General features: G+C 42.8%; 1 protein-coding gene across 3 annotated transcripts in view; it reads left to right on the top strand.

Annotated features, from left to right (window-relative positions):
- The window catches only part of LOC102563728 (USP6 N-terminal-like protein), a 154,426-nt gene that overhangs the window by 106,430 nt on the left and 29,355 nt on the right, over positions 1 to 18,641 (top strand). For all 3 annotated transcript variants that reach the window (XM_014604249.3, XM_019485193.2, XM_019485186.2), the window contains 4 exons: positions 6,525 to 6,598; positions 7,342 to 7,427; positions 8,830 to 8,869; positions 10,194 to 10,274. In XM_014604249.3, the coding sequence (XP_014459735.1) occupies positions 6,533 to 6,598; positions 7,342 to 7,427; positions 8,830 to 8,869; positions 10,194 to 10,274 (273 nt within the window). In that variant the 5' untranslated portion in view covers positions 6,525 to 6,532. The remainder of the gene's footprint in view (positions 1 to 6,524; positions 6,599 to 7,341; positions 7,428 to 8,829; positions 8,870 to 10,193; positions 10,275 to 18,641) is intronic.

Here is an 18,641-nt window from a genome sequence, read left to right on the forward strand (position 1 = left end):
GCCCTGCGCACTCCTACCTGCGCCCGCCAATGGCCCTGGCTCCAGCTCTGGCCCTAGCCACAGCCCTGGCCAGCGTGCACAGCTTCTTGGTGGGGCTGAGCCTTCTGAGGCTGCAGCCGCCTGGGTGCTGCTTGACTTCTACCTCCAGCAGCATCTCCTCCTCCTGACCCTGCTGCGCCAGTCCAGGCAGGAGGGAAGCTGCAACTGGGCGGCTCCTGCCCCAGTAGGCGGGTCTGCAGCTTCTGGTTGCTTTGCACACACTCAGCCACCCACAGTAGTTAGTGGGTTTGGATGGGAACACGGTGCAGGCTGCCCTGGGTAGAGCTCGGCCCCATGCAGAGTGCTGCAGGTCAGATCCACTCAATTGGTGGGTACGTCCTGTGGGCCAGATCCAGTCAGTTGGTGGGCTGGATCCGGCCCTTGGGCCATATTTTGCCCACCCCTGCTGCAAAGAGTGTCCTCCAGACTGATCAGAAAGGTACCAAATTGCATATTCTACCAACCTGGTCTCTCACTTACCATCAAACTTTCTTGTGTTCTTCTTTCTTTTTCTCAGTAGCATTTGAATGCCTCTGGTTTTGGTCATGCTTGCATGTATATCATTTGAAGCATTCCGAGTTTAGGGTACCTATTTGGCCCAGTAGCTTTCAGCAGTTAAAGTAATAAACTGATGAGCCTGTCCCAGGCCTGTATGATAAAAGGGGTAAAAGACTGGCTCCTCTCTACCATTCACAGGTTTATGATTTAACATTTTTAATAGCCTGACTGTGAAAGAAATCTGTTCTCTGCTGGTAACCAGAAATGTTTTGAGTTAGAAGAGACTAGTTCTTATCACCATCTTAATTAACCTCCCCTCCTTACCAGGTTTCTCCTCTTTGATACTGTGCTTTATAGTGCCTTGTCAAAGACATTCAGAACAGTCTTCCTTCCTAGGTCTGTTCCTATACTGCTCATAAATCACTGTGAGAGATGGCATTTACCCCATCCTTTCATAGTATTGCTTGTCTTTTGGGACCTCCTTCTTGGTAGTCCCTCGTGGTAGAACCAAGCACTATTGTGTCTATCTGTACCTATAAGACCATTCTGCTTCAGAGCTGCACTTAGGAGAAAATGCATCAGGTGAAGAAGAGCAGAAAACTGGGGATGTGGGAAGGAGAGGATGAGGGACCTACCTCTCAGCAAAGTTTCAATAAATAATGTCATGGGGCTTTGTTACTTGGATCTTGCCCTTTCAAGCAAAACCTGTTATCTGCACAGATCAGTGTGCTAGGAAGGAATGTGTGTATGCACAAGCAGTAATGGAGAAAATAAATGAACAGAGTCCATTTGGTGATGCTTTATCCTTCCTTATTTGTGTTTCGCTTGCTAATTCAGCCCTTCACACATCCCTCTTTTGCAGTTCATGCGAATTAATAAGATTCTTGTGTATTAATAAGTTTCTTCTGTTGATCTCTCCTCCCATGTAAGCATCTATGTGTTAAGAATTTCAATGCTTTTAAATTCAATGCTGTTAACAAGCACACCCAGGGAATTAATACATCTATTTATGTGCATTTACTTTAATGGTAGTTCAGAAAAACAAAGCAGGAAAAAAAATCCCTAGCACTTTGTAGTATCTCTAAGCAGCTCTCACATAAAGGTTAATCCTCTTCAGTATTGAAACCTTTACAATCAATCTTTGCTCGTGTCTTAGAAGCCTTTTAAAATTTTACTTTGCTCATAAAGAAAGCTGAATCACTGAATAAATATTGTTAATGTTCTCAAAACATGAATGTCAAGGCTAATGGATGGGCAACATTCATGCACTTAATATCCCTCACTTGTAAGCAGGAATAATTGCAGCTTTCAGAATAGTTTGATGTGAAGGATGGGCTCTTTTAAGACCTTGGATTGGAATGGAAGACAAATTGGCAGTGAGCAGTTGGTAATTAAGTAGCATTCAGTAACATGAGCTACTATGGCTCAATGATGCTGAAGGCCCAAAGAACAGGAAACAAGCTGAGAATCAGGAAGCAGTTAAGTTTGTGCTCACCACATCTCCTGCTGAGAGGCTTCTCAAGAAAAGTCATGTTCTTCTGTCAGGGACCTGGGGGACTCTAACAAAAGTCAGGTTTATTGTTCCAGGCTTTGACTTGCATCTAAATAGGCTAGGAGATAGTGGTTTACACATGCAGTTTGAATGACAATTACTTCAAATTAGTTTGGATTGTCCCAGGAAAAAGAAGTGTTGTCTCAGTACTTTGCAAATACTTAAAGTAGAATAATGGTTTTATACTCCATAGGATCTGAGTGAAAGTAGAAATCCAACATCAGATTTTAGCCTTGCCGTTTCTTCCAGTAGATGACTGGATCCTTCTTATCCAAAGTTGTCATTTGCTTAACTTCCCAAGATTTTTTTCCCCCCCATGTTCCAAGCCAAATCAATTCCAAATCTGTGAGTCAGTCCAGAACCATAAGTGGCCCTACTGCTGGCAAACATCCTCCACTTCCATCTGGGGCTTCAGATGTTCTCAAATCCTTTGGCGGGCATCCAGTGGCAGGTCCAAGCCCAGAGGCTTGGAGTTCAGATGCCCATGAGTTTTCCTTGCCCTCAGCAATATGGCTGCAGGAGCAAGCTAAGGAGGAGTCTCCATTTCCATAAAGTGGACTTAAAGCCAAGATTTCCACACTCCAGCAGCTAAGTGGGTGGTTAATTATACGTTGCTTTGGTGGGTACTACCCCTGTGCCAGGAGAGCGGTCATCCGCAGGCACAACTAAGAAAACCGACTTGGTGGTCACAGTGTTCCCATGCCAGGCAAGCAAAGGCACTACACATGATCTGTGCCAAAAAGCCTGAGAAGCTTGCCTTCCAGAGATGATAAAGTAATGGCCAGTGTTGCACTTTGTAGGATTCGAAACATAAAGCAGAGATGTCCCTTTTCAATCCAATTTCTGGCCCAGAAAGGTTGCATAGGGTGCTTTCTTATCACTCTTGGACAGCTATTTTAGAGAGAAATAGAACTATTGCTCAGTCTCACTTTTGCACTAACTGTTGTCCTTAGCAATAATCTTCTTTCCTTAGTGCTTTGGTACTGCTCAGAAATGTCTTTTACCTTGTTAGTATATTGTGCTTAAGGAAATTGTTCTTTTGGGCCTGGTCTTCTCTTATCAGTTTGGCTCCAATTAACTATAATAGCAGCCCTGCGTATGCTGGAACAGAGCTGAACATGTGTCTGTACCTATTACAGCACAGGTGACTTTTTAGCTTGCTTAAAGCACGAGTGGCTTTTTGTTAGTGAACCAGTAGTTTTGAACTGAGTTCCAAAATGCTTTTTAAAGTCAGTACCAATAAGGCTTTCAGTTTCCCCCAGTGAACTCCTTTAAAGCTGTACAAGTTGGAGCTGGGAGTAGTGTGCTTGCATAGAGGTTTAATAGTGAAAATGAACACCGAATAGGTTTCAGATATTCTAATTAGAGCTCTGGGTTGGGTTATGTTAGAGTTAAGTACATATTGGTGAGAGAGAACTTTTGAAGACTTCAGTAGCTTTTTGTCTCTCTTTTGCTTCTGATGATCTATTTAGAGCACAGAGAAGAGAGATATTTCCCCTCTATATAAGCTCTTCTAAGAAGTTTTGTAAGGGCCTTGCTATATATTATGTTTTGCGTGTTTTATATTTAGGTTGTAGTAAGCATGAAGACAACTTCAAGTTTTCTGAGCAGTTGCAAGTTGATGCTTACTACGATCCAAATATAGATTGTCATACCGCACTGGAGTTTCAAATCAACTTTGATGTAAGCCCAGGACTGAGACTGAAAATTACCTGATCTCACCTCTGGGATCACAGTGCAGCAGATTCAAGGCTCCAGTGTGGTGGAGGGCCTGGGAGTGACACCAGCACTACCCAGGAGCCTGTCTCAACCCCTGCAATGTACTGGAGCAAACAACTGCTTGTCAGGCCCCAAGCCTCCAATTTGCACCATGAGTCTCCTTATTGTATTATCTGTGTGGAGCAGTCCAACATTAGTTCAATGTGTGTTAGCTAATATGATCTGGAGATGCTCCTCATTGGAAGAGACCTAACTTTAGTATGCTTATGATGGCACTTAGTATGTGCTTCACTGCTTGAATGCTCGGGCACTAACATTGTAAATTCAGTTAACACATGCTAAATGTAACGTGTAAGAAGGTCCTAAGAGTTAAAATTCTTTTCCAAACTAAGCTACAAATGAAATAACTGTTTTTCTTTTTTCAGCCTCCTTTGCATTTTTGCTCTTGACATAATACCGTTCATTACAGTTATGGTTACATATGTTGGCCTTGAAATACTGTTTCGTCAGACTGACTGTGAAATACCTAGCCATACATGATGATGCAACATTACTTTTCAACTTGTAGTGCATCCATACCTAGCATTGTCTAGATTTCAGACCACAAAGTATTGTAAAGAAGCAAGCAATAACAAAAAAACTTAATGCCGGAACAGCTTAATTCTGAGATAGGCTGAAGTTTATCTACTTGCAAGTAATTATGAAATGTGTACAGTTACTCAATCAGAATTTCAACCAGGGTCAGTGGACAGGGCATCTTGCTCATAAATTGTTCTCTTATAAGCTCTGGTCTGTTGCACCACTAAAATACAGTGAGGGCAAACAATAGCAGGAGAATAAGGCAACCCATCTCCTCCAGCCATTGCATCTCTACTCTGTAACACTGTAGCTCAGAATTGGAACTGAGGACTGTGGTACCTTCTCTGCTACAGGGTGCATCTTTGTTACAGGTTTTGGTAAAATTACATAAGTGTTAGTTTTCTACTTCTCCTCCACTTGTGGTAGGGACAGAAATTACACATAAACCAGTATAAATGATCAAAACTAGTTCAAATCTATAACACAGCAGAAGTTCATTGCACAAAACCGCTTTCAAAATGGCCGATTTAAGATAAACCAGGATGGATGTAGTATCAGACTTAAATGATTTAGGTTCAAATGGTTTATTGAACTTCTGTCCCCAATCCCCTCCAGATTCAAGTTAACTCACAGCCCCCCAGTATCCCAAGATGCTTTACACCTCCCCTGAAACCCCCCTCCCCCCCCCCCCGGGGGTGGTTCGGCTAAACTGTCTGTTCCAGCAGAGCAGGGAGGCATGCTCTTGCACTGCCCCCTGCCTCCCACCAGCTTCTGGCCTGTGCCACTGCAGGCATGTGGCTGCATTTCCAGAATCAAAAGTGAATGTCTGTTCACTTGTTTATCAGTTCAATCTATGCAGTTTAGATTAACCTGTGAAGATTTAATCAATTCAGCCTCAGGCTTTTTGACTGTCTGTACTTAGCCTTGGTGTTAGTTGCATCAGCTAGTTTAGTTCAAATGATACTGACTGAAGAACTAACAGGATCATATGCCGTAGGAAACTGTTCTGTATTAATATAAGGAGAAGTATAACTAATGTCTCCCTTTTCAATTTTGTTGTCTTCAGTGAAGACCACAGCTCTTCTTTGCAAGTTCATTCCCTCCAGGTTATTCCTTTGCATGGTAGATGATTCTTGCAGTGACCGTGTTGGGTCTCCTGCAGACTGCCACCCATACAGACTGTGGTTCAAATGCTTATTGCAGATTGTCAGTGCCTGGGAAGCTTCCCATGCTCATTTGGAAACATGTTGTGGTGTGATTGGAAGGCTGTCCCATTTCTCTTAACCAGGGTTTTGTGTGCAGGTTCTAAAACTGGCCCAGCATCTGGGAGATGGGAAGTTGCCTTCAGGTGATTACATGCATATTGTGCAAAGCAAAGCAAATAGCCTGGGTTCCAGGACAGTGGCCTGATGAACAACACTGTCTTAGCAGTATTGATGGATTGATCTATTCAGTCACTTTATAGGAAGGTGCAAGTGCCAACTGCAGAGGTGCTTGTGGTATCCAGGTCCCTTAATTTCTTTGCAATTCTGTTGCTTATGTTAGTCTGATCTCTGTGTTCAGAGTATGCATGCAGTGAAGTAGCTAATGTTTTCTGAAGGATTCCCCCCCCCTGCCTCTTCTATGACTGTTTTCAGATGCCCACATGGAGCTTCCTGTGATTTTTTGTGTGCGAGGGCAGGACTTGGCCTTTCCCTTTATCAGAGTAAATGCCCAGCCCTGTAGGAATCCAGCTGGCCCAAACTGTGGTATAATACAAGAGTTCTAATGTTGCGGGGCTTTTAACCTTCATACATCTCAGGAAAAACCTGATTTTGAGTGTAGGCATGTGAAGAAAAAATGCACAGCAACCAATCCTGCAGTCCTTGTTGGGGACAAAACTCCCACTTGCTCAAATCCAATTGTTTGCCCATGCAACGACCACAGATTTAGCAGCTGTGCTCACTATGTGCAAGCGCCAAATGCACTTTGTTTCTGCAGCTTTTCATTCACAGCCTAATTTTAGCTTTGGGTGAGGCTGGAAGTTGAAGTTCTCAGCAAAGCTTTTTTTCTATTAGCACTCTCCCAAAATATTCCCCAGACTATGTGCACATTTGCTTATTATCTCCTTTTTCCTCTCCTTTTTTGCTTTTTACAGCTTCTGACATGAAGAAAGATATCGACACCTTAATAGCACAGGAAAGAGCTGAGATCATCGCCAAGTATGAAAAGGTACTAATCTGTCAACCAGCCACAGTGCTGCTTAAGAGCTTACCCATCTGGGGAATCAGGAGTGCCTAATCCAGTAAAAGGGGATGTCTTCTTTCAGACATTACCCAGTAATATTACACTACACCACCCACCATTTTCTGGCTTCTACCCAAAGAACTGAAGAATTCAGGCAACATTTGAGGGTGTATAATTAGCTCATGATGAAGGTTTTGCAGATGGGCTGAGGCGCCTCCATTTGGTCAGTTCAAATATAGGTTCCACTATCTCTACCTGAACAAGGCAAAACCAAAGAACTCTCATTATCAGTTTCCTTCTCACTTTGTACTGGGTTTCCATTTTCCCCATGTTATTCAGCCCGCCTCCCTCTGCGGTTTTGAGGTTGTCACCATTTGACTTGGACCACCAGTTCTGTGACTAGGAGACCTGATGGTGTCAGCAGAGAGACTGAACGGGCTTGGAGACCAAACAAATAATAGGACTTGTGCTCTTCAGTGCTGTATCCCCTTGCAGATGAGAATGGGTTACACTTTGTCATAGCCCTAATTATGTGCATGCATTCATGGCTGAGGCACATGGGCCAGGCAGTACAAAGGGAGACCTGCTGGCTGAGATCTGTGTTACACCAGAGTCCTTTGCTCTCATACCTTTCCTGTAAGTGTTAAGAACTAGTGCATTCATGCTTTGAGGGCCTTGCACTGTTGGTATCATTTCAGGGGTGACTCTTGTCATCTTTTGCTTTGCAGGGAAGACAGGAAGGAGCTCAGATTGACCCATGGGAAGATGCTGACTTCACCCTGTATAAGGTCACGGACAGATTTGGATTTCTCCAGTAAGTTACTCCCTCATCTTATTCCAGCTGCCCTTGGTAGTGTGTTGATGTTGGTTGTTGACCTGGCAGTGGCTTCAACACCTTTGTTGTTGGCTGTTTGATTAGTCCCACATGTATAAAGTGAAATGGATGTATTGTCTGCTTGTCTTTGAACAAATGGAAGCTTTCTGAGGTGGAAATTTTCCACCATTCAAGGATTCTCCCAAATTGCTTTGAATAAACACAGTCTTCCTTGAAAAGATTTCAGGTGGTCAGGTGGGAGAATCTGACAGTAGGCCAACAGTTTAGAAAATCCATGATGGCAGCCATTATGTTCTCAGAAGAATTTGAGAGAGAAAGTATTTCTTGTTGGCCAAGGCTAGAGTCAGAGACTGCCTGTCTCAGCACTCATCTGGTTTTGTTCACAGACTAGAACAGAGCACTGCCTCAGTACAAGAGTGTGCATCTTATGTTTCTGGGACTTGGAGCATCATGCACTTGCACCTTGGCATGCAGGGGGAAGTAGAAGCAGAGGAAACAACTCTTTTGGGACCTCTCACTTCTGTCCTAAGCAGTTCAGCTGGTCAAGAATTGGAATGCCTTTCCTGGGGAGAAAAAACCCATGTTTTGATGCTCACTTTTGTGCCATATTTCAACAAAGTCAATATATCTTATGGAATGGGAAGTCCAGGAATTTGAGTCCTCTTCTTGAGACTGTTTTGATCAAAGCTAACCCCTTTGGTGTTCCCCTATGAAAGCATTTTGGTTTAAACTAAATTGAGATACCTTGCCTTAGTTAAAAAATCAGACTGCATCTTCCCAAATTCCTGCAGTGCATCATGGGAGCTGTAGTTCAGGTGTCTCCTGCTCAGATTCCTTTCTGTGGGCTGGGATCACTAGCTGGACTCCCATGATGTGGCATGGGACACCCCATGACTCACTGCTTTGACTCATGTAGAGCATGGAGGATAGTACATCAGGGAGGTATAGTACAAATGAGGAACTCCAGCACAGAGACAATGAGGGAATGAATAAGGTACCATGACACCTCCAAGTAGATGCAGTTAACTGTAGCATTAAGCTGTAGTGTTTTGATTAGTACCAAGGCTGACCTTAAATATTTTTTGTTCCCAATTTTCCTAAAAGAACATCAGGTATGTCCTGCAAGTGGGATTTTTCCCTTGGAAACAGCATTTACTGTTGAAAATAGGGTGGTAGAAGATTTGCTTACCTGTTTTACTAAAAAGCCACTTCTAACCCTAAACTTTCAACAAACAATTGATTTTCCTTTCAGGCAGGCCATCTCTGTAAAGCAGTGAATTTTTGCTTCAACACTTGATCAATGCATGTTTCCACTATGCACCGTGTAGTGCTTCAAACGTTTCTTGCCTGTAGATTCAATCACTAATTCTTACTCTTTCAGTGAACACGAGCTGCCGATCCGCAGTGCAGTGGAAGAGAAGGTAAGAACTGGAAGAATTTTACTGCCTGTTGAGATCAGACCTTGTAAAACACAGTGCTGAACAGGGAGGTGATGGGGCCTGCTGTTTAACAGCAAGTAAAGACCTTAGGCATGGCACATGAGCACAGTTTTCTTCCAGTAAATAAAAACCAGCTTCACCTCAGCTGTGGCTGTGAAGTTAATGGAGTAACTCCTTACCATAGAGCCATCACAGGAAATCTGCTCAATGAGGGGCAGCTCTCAAAGTGTTGCATGCTGGGGCGAGCCAACCGCTATATGCTATGGAAGTGATGGAAACTCCTAGTGGTGTTAGCTCAATTTGGAGCAGGGAAAATGGAGAGCTGAGGTACTCTACTAAGTTTCTGTCCTGTGGTAAGTATTGAGCCCCCAGCTAAGTTCACTGGTTGCAAGTCCTCAGATATAGCTAGTTATTCAGTACTGATGGAATAAAAACTGCAGTGAGAGGAGGTCAGAATCAGATTCTACCCTGAGTTATGGGACCAGTCTTTTGAACATTGAGGAAGCTGAGCAGGGCGTGATGTTGACACGTTAATCTTAAACCTTGTGCATTGGTACAGCTGCCAGTAGATCACAGCCCCCTTTCTGATATTCAAGCCATGGTTAGATGGCTCTGTCTCAGCAGAAGAGAACTATTCTGTTAGGGGAGGTTTCTCTGCAGGTTCAAAGAAGTCCAAAATTATTTCAGAAAAAGAAATTGATTCAGTTTTTACTAAGCCTTTAGTTTCAGGATCTCGGAGTGTAAGAGTTCATAACTGCACTGCAGTTGGGGGGGGGAGGTCATTCTAGAGCTTACCTCTGAGTGCAAATCCTTGTGACATGCTTAGATTGTGAGTGATAGGGTATGACCAGAGGCTTCCTGTCAGCTCAACTGGTAAAGTTTACTTCCTTACCACCGCAAGGGACCCGCTTGCTTTGCAGTAACATGACTGTCCAGTTTCCAGATCAGAACCCTAACTGGGACTAAGTCTTCTCTAGCAGCTGTCTGCCATCTGGTAGACGCAGTGTGGAGCAGCTTGTGGTTGGGTGTGCACTGTAGCATCTGTGACTGTCAAGGAATGCTCCTTTTGCAAGAAGGGTCTGTGTATCCAGCCTGGGCATTTCACTGGCCTCTGCTGCACTTCATTCCTTACTTTGGGAAGAGGCTGTTTACCCCTGCAAGCACTTCTCATTATTTCTTGTCAGTGCTACAAAAGGTGTGTGTATGAAACTGAATGTAAGATGATGTTATCACACAGTTTAGTTTAATGAGACTGAAAAGTCCTTCTTCTGTAATATTGTTTGGATTGAACTGATTTTTTTTCCAGCACAAACTGCAGGAGATTGAGCGAGTGGACAAATGGATAAAAATGCTGAAGAAATGGACCAAATACAGAAGCAGCGACAAGGTACGGAGAGGAAAAGATAATAAAACTAGTTATTTGTAATACTGTGGGGGAGCGGGGAATGGTGATGTAGCGCAGTTTGGAAAAAATGGCTTGCAAATTCTACCTTTAAAAGTTAAGTATGGTCTTGGAATGCCAGGTGAGGAGAGACTGTGGTTATGGCATGAGATCATCTTTTAAAAGAGTCCTTGAAATTCTGCCTTTCAAAATTTTGCACTTGTGCCCATTTGTGCAGGGGAAAAAAAAATCATGTCTACCTGGATTCTTGTGCATGAAAAAATAGTTACTGCATACACCAGGCTAACTTCCTTGTGCATGCATAATCTAGGAACCCCTATGAAAATTTCGCTAACAATAACCCACTTAGAGCTTTTCTGTAAGAGTGTTTTCTTGAGAGAGACATATGGGTAGGAAGGAGAGTATTTTTATTTGTCTAGTTTAGACCTGTAGTACTGTGTATCTTCTTTCTGATATGGCTGTCTAAACCCATTTAAGTTGCTATCTTAAAGCTGCTTGTGAGTGTCACTAATATGCCAAAATATAGGAGTTAAAATAAAGAACAGCAAGGCAAGTTCCAGTTATTTTAACAGACCATCAGATATTCACAGCACAAGCCCCAAAATATTTACTCAGCCCTAGATCATTGATAAGATAGGACAGAAGCATAAAACTAAAGTTGCACTGATTGCATGGTAAGGCAAAAGGGTATAACTTGGGTGTGATTTCCCAAACCCCGGGGACCTGGGTGCTGTGGGTTGGGTGGGCCACAAGGTTCTCATTTCTTTCTCATTAGGGTAGGAATGATCCCTCTGTCTTGTCTTATGAATATATTTTGCACTGCTTTCCTCTCCCCCTCGTATTTTGTCCTGCTAAAACACGGTGGCTTCACTGGTATCTGTAGATGCCAAGTGAAGCAATTTATAAATTCTTTGCAATGAGGTGCAGTGTACATGCGAAAAATGAATTACTGTTACACTTTGGCTCAATATTAGATTGTGTATATAGATTCATAGATGCTAGAGTCAGAAGGGACCTCAACAGATCATCGAGTCTGACCCCTGCCTAGGCAGGAAAGAGCACTGGGGTCAGCCAGATGCCTATCCAGCCTTCTCTTAAAGACCCCCAAGGTAGGGGTGAGCACCACCTCCCTTGGAAGCCCATTCCAAATTTTGGCCACCCTTACCATGAAGAAATTTTTCCTGATATCTAGCCTAAATCTGCTCTCTGTCAGTTTGTGACCATTATTTCTTGTTACCCCAGGAGGCAATAAAAAATGCTGTGATAACACAAAGGGATTTACTATTTCCCATCTTTTACAGTACTAGAACTAGAGAATGTACAATGAAATTTTTAGGAACCAGGTTTAAAAATAAAGATCTTTTTCACACAATGTATACTTGACTTATGGAACTCATTAGCACAAGATGGTGGAAGCTGATAATTTAACCAGGTTCAAAAGGGATGGGATACATTCATACCGGATAGGTCCATTGGTGAGTATTACAACATAGTGAAGGGTACAACTACAAATGAGAAGTTCTAAGCTGGAAGATGTTGGAAGAGGGGCAGGGGACAGATCAGCTAGGATAAGCCCTGCAGAAATACTTTTCCCTTCAGCATCCACTTTCTGCTTCTATAAGAAGCAGGAACCGGGGCTAGATGGGTCTTTGATCTGACCCAGTGTGTCCTCATCATTTCCAGTGTTATTCCAAATGGATTTTCAGATTGAAAGGTACACTTGCTTATGTGTGACTAGGTCCATATTTGATGTCAGCAGTGGCTGTTCTGAGGAAGAGCTATCATCTTGCTGCTGCTTCGTAGCCGGAAGCCCAGACCAAAATATCTATTCTTTCTGTTCACATATAATTCCAGTTGGCATCATCTTTAATATTCATTAACATAGGACAGGGAGTCTTGTCTAGTAGTTGGGGGCCAGGACTGGAAGCCAAGAATCTGTGCTTTTCAGATGAACGTTGAAATTGTTAGTTCTGCCAACAGCTTACTGGAAACTTGGGCCTAGCTTTTAACTTGCTGTGCTTCAATTTTTCTGATCTCAGTACTTCCATACACATCTCTTGGGAATACTGAGGCTCCATTAACATCTCTGATATTCCTTCGTCACCCCAAGTGTGTTTAAAAAGGTGAAGCAGGAATTTTGTTCATTTAAAAATCCCCCAAACCCTTTAATTCTCATAGCACTTCCCATGCACTAGTTGGATCAAGGGGATGGCACAGTGCCACAGAAGAAATAGACGTGGAAGAAGTTATTGAACATCCACCCCAGCTAGCAGGGTCTGACAGTCCCTTTACTTATGACAAAGAAAGGGATGGCAAACTAACAATGAATGACATGATCAAATATGTTCACAGCAAAATAACCACAAAAAGATTCAGTTTTCTGCATCTGTTCAGCTTCCAACTTTCCTAGATATGGGAGTATTGGATTGTGGGTGTTTTCTACTCTCCAAGTGAAAAAGATACTAAAAGAAACCATGTAATTGTTTCCTTTTGCATGATCTTGTTCAACAGAAGAAGGAAGGGTATTTTTTCTAGCCTTTATTAAGAAACATTGGAGACTTGAGACTCCTTTAAGAGCAAGCATGATTGGGACCATCTGTGCAGAACAAAAGTGGATGTGGGAAGTGTGAGAAGTATCAGAACAGACTCCCTCATGCTAACATCACCAATTCAAAGTGTTTTTTATAGATGCCCTAATTATGGAGGAATCAGTGGTGAAAAGGCATGAAGAATCTTAATGTTTTGTTGAAGGAACAAAAAAGGATGCATGATTACTATATAGTCTTGCAAAAAAAAAAAAGCACCACATCCCCCTCCCCTTCTCAAACCATTTGGTGGAAATTGGGGTGCTCATTATATGCCAGAAATATGGGTCTTTGCAAGTTTGGAAATTTGGTGGCAAAGGAGTGTTGGCAGCTTTAACTGCTACAGCAATGGGAGCCATGGCAATTAAAGCTGCCACTGCTCCCCCTGCCAAAAAATATTCTGGATCCTGGCTGGATGACATGGCCCCATACATCAGATCAAGCCAGTGTGTGGGGTCAGGCCATGGCTGGACCTGGTGCACAGCCCTAAACCCGGAGCTTGGGGTGGGTGCACAGCTTCCATCCAGTATGTAGGGCTGGCAGCAAGCTTTGCTCTTTAGCTGGTGTGATTATCATATGCGGGGCCGTGTATCCTCTCAACAGCGATGCATTGCTGTTTTCTTTTTCCCATTTACCCTGGGCTAACATACATGACCAACTGCACCAACACATCCCAACTACACTCCCTGTAGTCACGATGCATGGGGTTCCATATCCTCTTAAATCCCCACAAACCCGTGTAGCTAACCACAGCTTTTAACATTCACTAATAAAGTTTTAAAATCTATTCTGGGACATGTTATATGTGAGAAGATAGAATAATATTTTCCTTGTCACTACAAATTGATGTAGATTTTAGTATGAATGGGGCTGAAGACTTGCACTGGATTTTTATTGTCTTCCTGTCTAATTTACTATTCTTTCAGTTATTCTCTATTTCTCAGTAGCTTTAACAGGGAGAAGTGCAGGAGCTGTACAGTACCCTCTAACTCAAATTGGTATTATTAACAGGATAGTTTTTCATACTCCAAAAGGACTAGGTAAATTTCTTTAGCACTTAGAGATGCTGACACCACAAAAAAAATTGTTCTTCAGATGGGCTGCCTCTCTTCTGTTAGCTAACTTGAGTTGACATGGCAATGAAGGCAAGGTAATTTGCACTTTAATTTGTATTAGCCAAGTACCTTTAGAACAGGGATCAGCAACCTATAGCTCACAGGCTGGATCTGGCTCACAGAACCATTGGATCCAGTCACGGAGCTGAGGCTTCATCAGTATTTGGTGACGGGGGGGCTTCAGTGGCATTCAGTAGCAGGGTCTTCACCCATACCATGCTATGCCATGATGTAGCTGGACAGCCAAGACCTTTCCTCTGCTGCACTGTAGCCAGGTCATTGGGAGAAATGGTGGTGACAGTGATTGGGTCCTAACATTGGCCTGTCTTGGACCCAAACTGGACCATTTCAACCCGCTACTGGAAAACTTCACCGACTGCTACTTTAAAGGCTCAAATTCAAATTGCTAGCCTGAGTTAAATCCTAATCTACTTTGCCTTTATTGTTGTTTTAAATCAAGTTAACTCAGATTTGCCAAGGAGAATTAACACACATTCTTTTTTGCAGTATACACGTCCTTTGGAGAGTTTTGTGTATGTGTACATGTATGTGTGTGTATATGTGCATATATATGTATGTATGTACGTAAAAGCTATTATCCCACCTGGGATTTTGCCCTTGTAAATGCTTTGGCATGTGGCTTAGTTCACATCTACAGATCTGCATAAAAAATCCATCTAATTTAAAGCTGCACTGACAGGTTAAATGAACTAATGTCTATGATGCTTCTTAAGTCAAATGGAAAAAAAAAATCCCAGAGCACACTGAACATGTTTCTGCCTGAAGTTTGAAACACAATATTTGAGGCCTCATTTTTAGTGATTGTGTGCTTAGCACTTTTGGATAATCAGGGCTTTATTAAAAAGTATAATTTTGGACACCAGCAATCACTAGTTCTGAAAATATATGTCTCCATGTGTAAATAAAAGTCTAGTGAGAAGAAGGAATTGAACTGTATAAAGTGCAGTCTTTGGGATGGCGTTGGCGACTGAAATGGACCAGGAAGGTTCACATGTGGCGTAATGTGAGGAAAGGATCACTTGTTGAAATTAAAGGAAAGGAAGTGTAATATTTGTAACTAAGGAAGTTAAGTCTGTGCACTTCCATCTCTCACTTCAGGGTGTAAGTGGAGTGCCTGTGGAGTTCATGAGGGATGGTTTCCTCTGTACAGCGTGCACTGTTAACCAGCACCTCTTGGCTGTATTTTCTGAGGAACTGGTAGTTTCTTTGGCAAAGAATGGTCTTTTGGTTTAGGCTTTGGGATTTGGGACTTCTGACTTTAATGTTCACGCTCTGTGTGGTTCTGGGCAACCGCTGTGTAGTTGATTGTGTGGTTCTGATTAGATTACTGCATTGGCAGCATCAGCAAAGGTCAAACCATATTCTCGCTTACCCCTCAACCAAATATTTCATGTAAGGCAAAGTAGAAAAACAGGAATCTCAGCCCTTGCTCAGTTTCTTCAACAAGTTTTGAGCTCAGTTTTAGTAACTTCCAACGTGAACAATATACAGTTACTTAATGGGCTTACAGTGGGTCTGTGTGTCTGGGCAGATAGTAGCAAAGGGAGTCGAAAGTGACTAACTTCTAAGGAGCAGTTTTGAGGGTTTGTTGCTTTCTGGCTGAAAAGCAGAGAGCGCTTTTCTAACAATAAATAAAGTAATTGCTTATAGTGAACCCTACACGTTCACAACTCTCCTGTACAGAGGAGGCATTGTCCCAGTGTTAAAGATCTTGCCTCCTGCTTTCAATTAAATCCATAGGAATAGTGCTGGGTCTAAAGTGCAAAGAGTGACCAGGTGAAGAAAGATTATGTTGGATGACATGGAAATTTATAGGGTCTGGATCTCACTCTCATTCGGGTCTAGTGATGGATTTTTGCTCATTTCCTGGGATTTCCATGGGCAAGCCTTGATTTTGGAATGTCAAAAAAGCCTACACAGTTATGAAGCATAACCAGTACCAAATTACAGGGAATGAAATGTAAGCACTCAGTTCTGCTTTTTGAAGTAGTGCAAGTTCTTCATCTGGATATTTCCTCGGTCCCAGTAACAGTCACTCATAAAACAATATTGGATTGCTTTTTCAGATGCAAGCTGCTAAGACGCTACTGCACAGAAGGACTGAATGTCCTCATGCAGTTCAGATGGTGGATTTAGAAGTTGCACAGATTTTCCCTCTGTTGGAATCCATAGGGTTCATGTTATCAGTGGGTATGTTGAGGGTGGTTTGAATGTGGAGTTTAGGAAAGCACACAAAAACTATTTCCTGTGTAGGGAGTGTGATGAGGCCTTGCCTTGCAGTCATTGTCAGTGGAATTCAACCTTTTTTGCCCAGTGGGCCTGATCCAGTGTGCAGAATAGGTGTGGCTGTACTCTAGCTGCCCCAAAACTTTAATAAATTTGCTTTTAAATGCCATTTACAGATTGTTTCTATCATACCTACATCCTAAGTTATTAAAGTTTAAAAGTGCACAAGGACTTTACGAAGACCCTGTATGATCTCAACAGAGAACAGAATAGCTTGTTATGGAAACTTCCCATGGGAAAGGCACCCTTGTCTTTGAAACGAAAAGGGAGCCCTGTCATGACAAGGGACATCTGTGAAGAAGTCTGAGAGAGATTTATGAAAATTATTTCTGATAGTGCCTGCTGCACCATCATTGTATCCAAGACTGTGTGATCCCAGTGGGTTCCCACCCGTTCAGGGCTAAAGGATACCACACAGAAGAAACAGTGTGTATAATCTAGTGCAGCAGTAGCCATGCTGTCCCTGAGTGCCACTCCAATTTCCTTCCCCAGCTGAAGCTGTTGCTTGGCTTTCTGCTTCCTGCTGTGTGCTCTTTGCGCAAGCCACGCCACTTGCATCAGGCATGCTGCAGGTTGGCCATGCTTGAGCTAGTGTTAGTTGAGTTGAGAATCCCCTCTGCTGCCTGCATATGTTTCTCTTTTGCTTAATTCCTTTGCTGGATTCTCAACTATGTTTTCCATTTGACTACACAAGTAAGACCCCTCCTATATTTAGTGAACCAGAAGAAACCCTGGGTAGAGCCAGTCTCTCCCTGCTTAAAAGAGGGAGCAGGGGCAGAGAACAAGCGACTTGCAGAGGAATAGAAACTTTAAGCATGACAGTGAGAGAGAGAGACTTTTTATTATTATTTTTGATGTTTTAAACATTTATTATACAAAATATTAGAAACAAATGGTGAAAGGGCAAAGGTATGTGGCCTTCCCAGGGGCTGAACTTGGGACAGTCATCAGTGACAAAAAAAAACACTGTCACTGGAGATTGAAACCCTCTCCCCAATGTCCCGCATAGGGTTACACTTGTAGGACCAGCTGTCCAGCCTCCACCTTGCAGAGGGCTCCCTGATCTGGTAACAGCCAAGATTTCCTCGCCAGAAAAAGTCTAGAGCAGTGATAGATGAGTCACTGAACTCTGGGGCTCTTTTAAGTTAGTCCTGGTCCAAAATAAAGAAGCCCTTTCTTCTTTGACATTAAGTGCAGGTGTTTTCAGCACAGGGCAGGATGCTTTACCCAGGAACTATCTAGCTGTAGCTCCTCACAAGCACCAGCTCTTCTCAATAAAAGGTTTCCTCTTTCAGAGTTCCTTTGGGTGTCTGCCTGCTTCCCTTGGCTTCCTCAGCTTTGCTTTGTCTTGAATGGTTCCCAGTGGTTTCTTAAACCACTGATCTCCATGCACCTGGATATCTTTAATCCCTTTCTGTATCTTGCATCTATCTCCTAATGAGCAGTAGTGTTGGATTCTCCTAATGAAAAGAGCCTTAAAGTAAAGTAACAGTTTAGCCAAAACTACAGGTTCACTTTAAGGCTCTGGGCTGAGCCTGGGACTTGTGTACAGTTGCCGCCACAGGAGGCTGAGCTTTAGGCCTGCCATATAGCTAGATTTGTACCAGTAGACCAGTTTCTATTAGAGACGTGTGTCTGACTAAAATAATTCCATCCCTAGCATGGATGCAGTTATGCTAATCTAATGGTACTTTTTTGGTTTAGTTTAATTACTTTCCAAACAGAAATAGCTGTACTTATACCAAGATAGCAAGGCCCACACTAGAGGAACTATATTGCTTTACCTGCAAAGAATGTGTCTTACACCACAAAAAAGTGGATGTTAATTCAGATTGTTTAACCCAAGTGCTCTAACTCAGGGTAGCGTTGCAGTGAAGAGCCGAGATCTGGGTTTTCACTCAAGCCTCTCCGCTAAGCTTCAAATTGTGATGATAATTGGGGTTAAACCCCAGATTTCTTTGTCTTCACTATCCCAAACTGGAGTCACTAATGCTTCTTAGCCAACCCCAATGAAGAACATGTTTTCTTCTTGCAGTGACCTCTTCCCTTAGTTCTTCCCATAGTTAAAATGATATATCTGTAATAGAGACAATACTGTTCAGTTGCCTGAGACTACCTCAGGTTAGTGGAATAGCTAGCCCCTGGCCTTCATAAATGGCTTTACACCAGAAATAAAATGTGTCCCATCCCATTGTAACTTAGGATGGGGAAGAGGTGGAAGAAAAGGGAGGTACCTGGGTCAATTGTTCCAAAGTTCTTTTTAGCCAAAGTACCTACAACTGGAGCTCCCCTTGAAGTCCTTCTTATCCAAAAGCCTCGTTGATTCAGGCCAGTGTGATGATTCC

Source organism: Alligator mississippiensis, chromosome 2 (genome assembly GCF_030867095.1).
Source record: "Alligator mississippiensis isolate rAllMis1 chromosome 2, rAllMis1, whole genome shotgun sequence".
NCBI lineage: Eukaryota > Metazoa > Chordata > Crocodylia > Alligatoridae > Alligator > Alligator mississippiensis.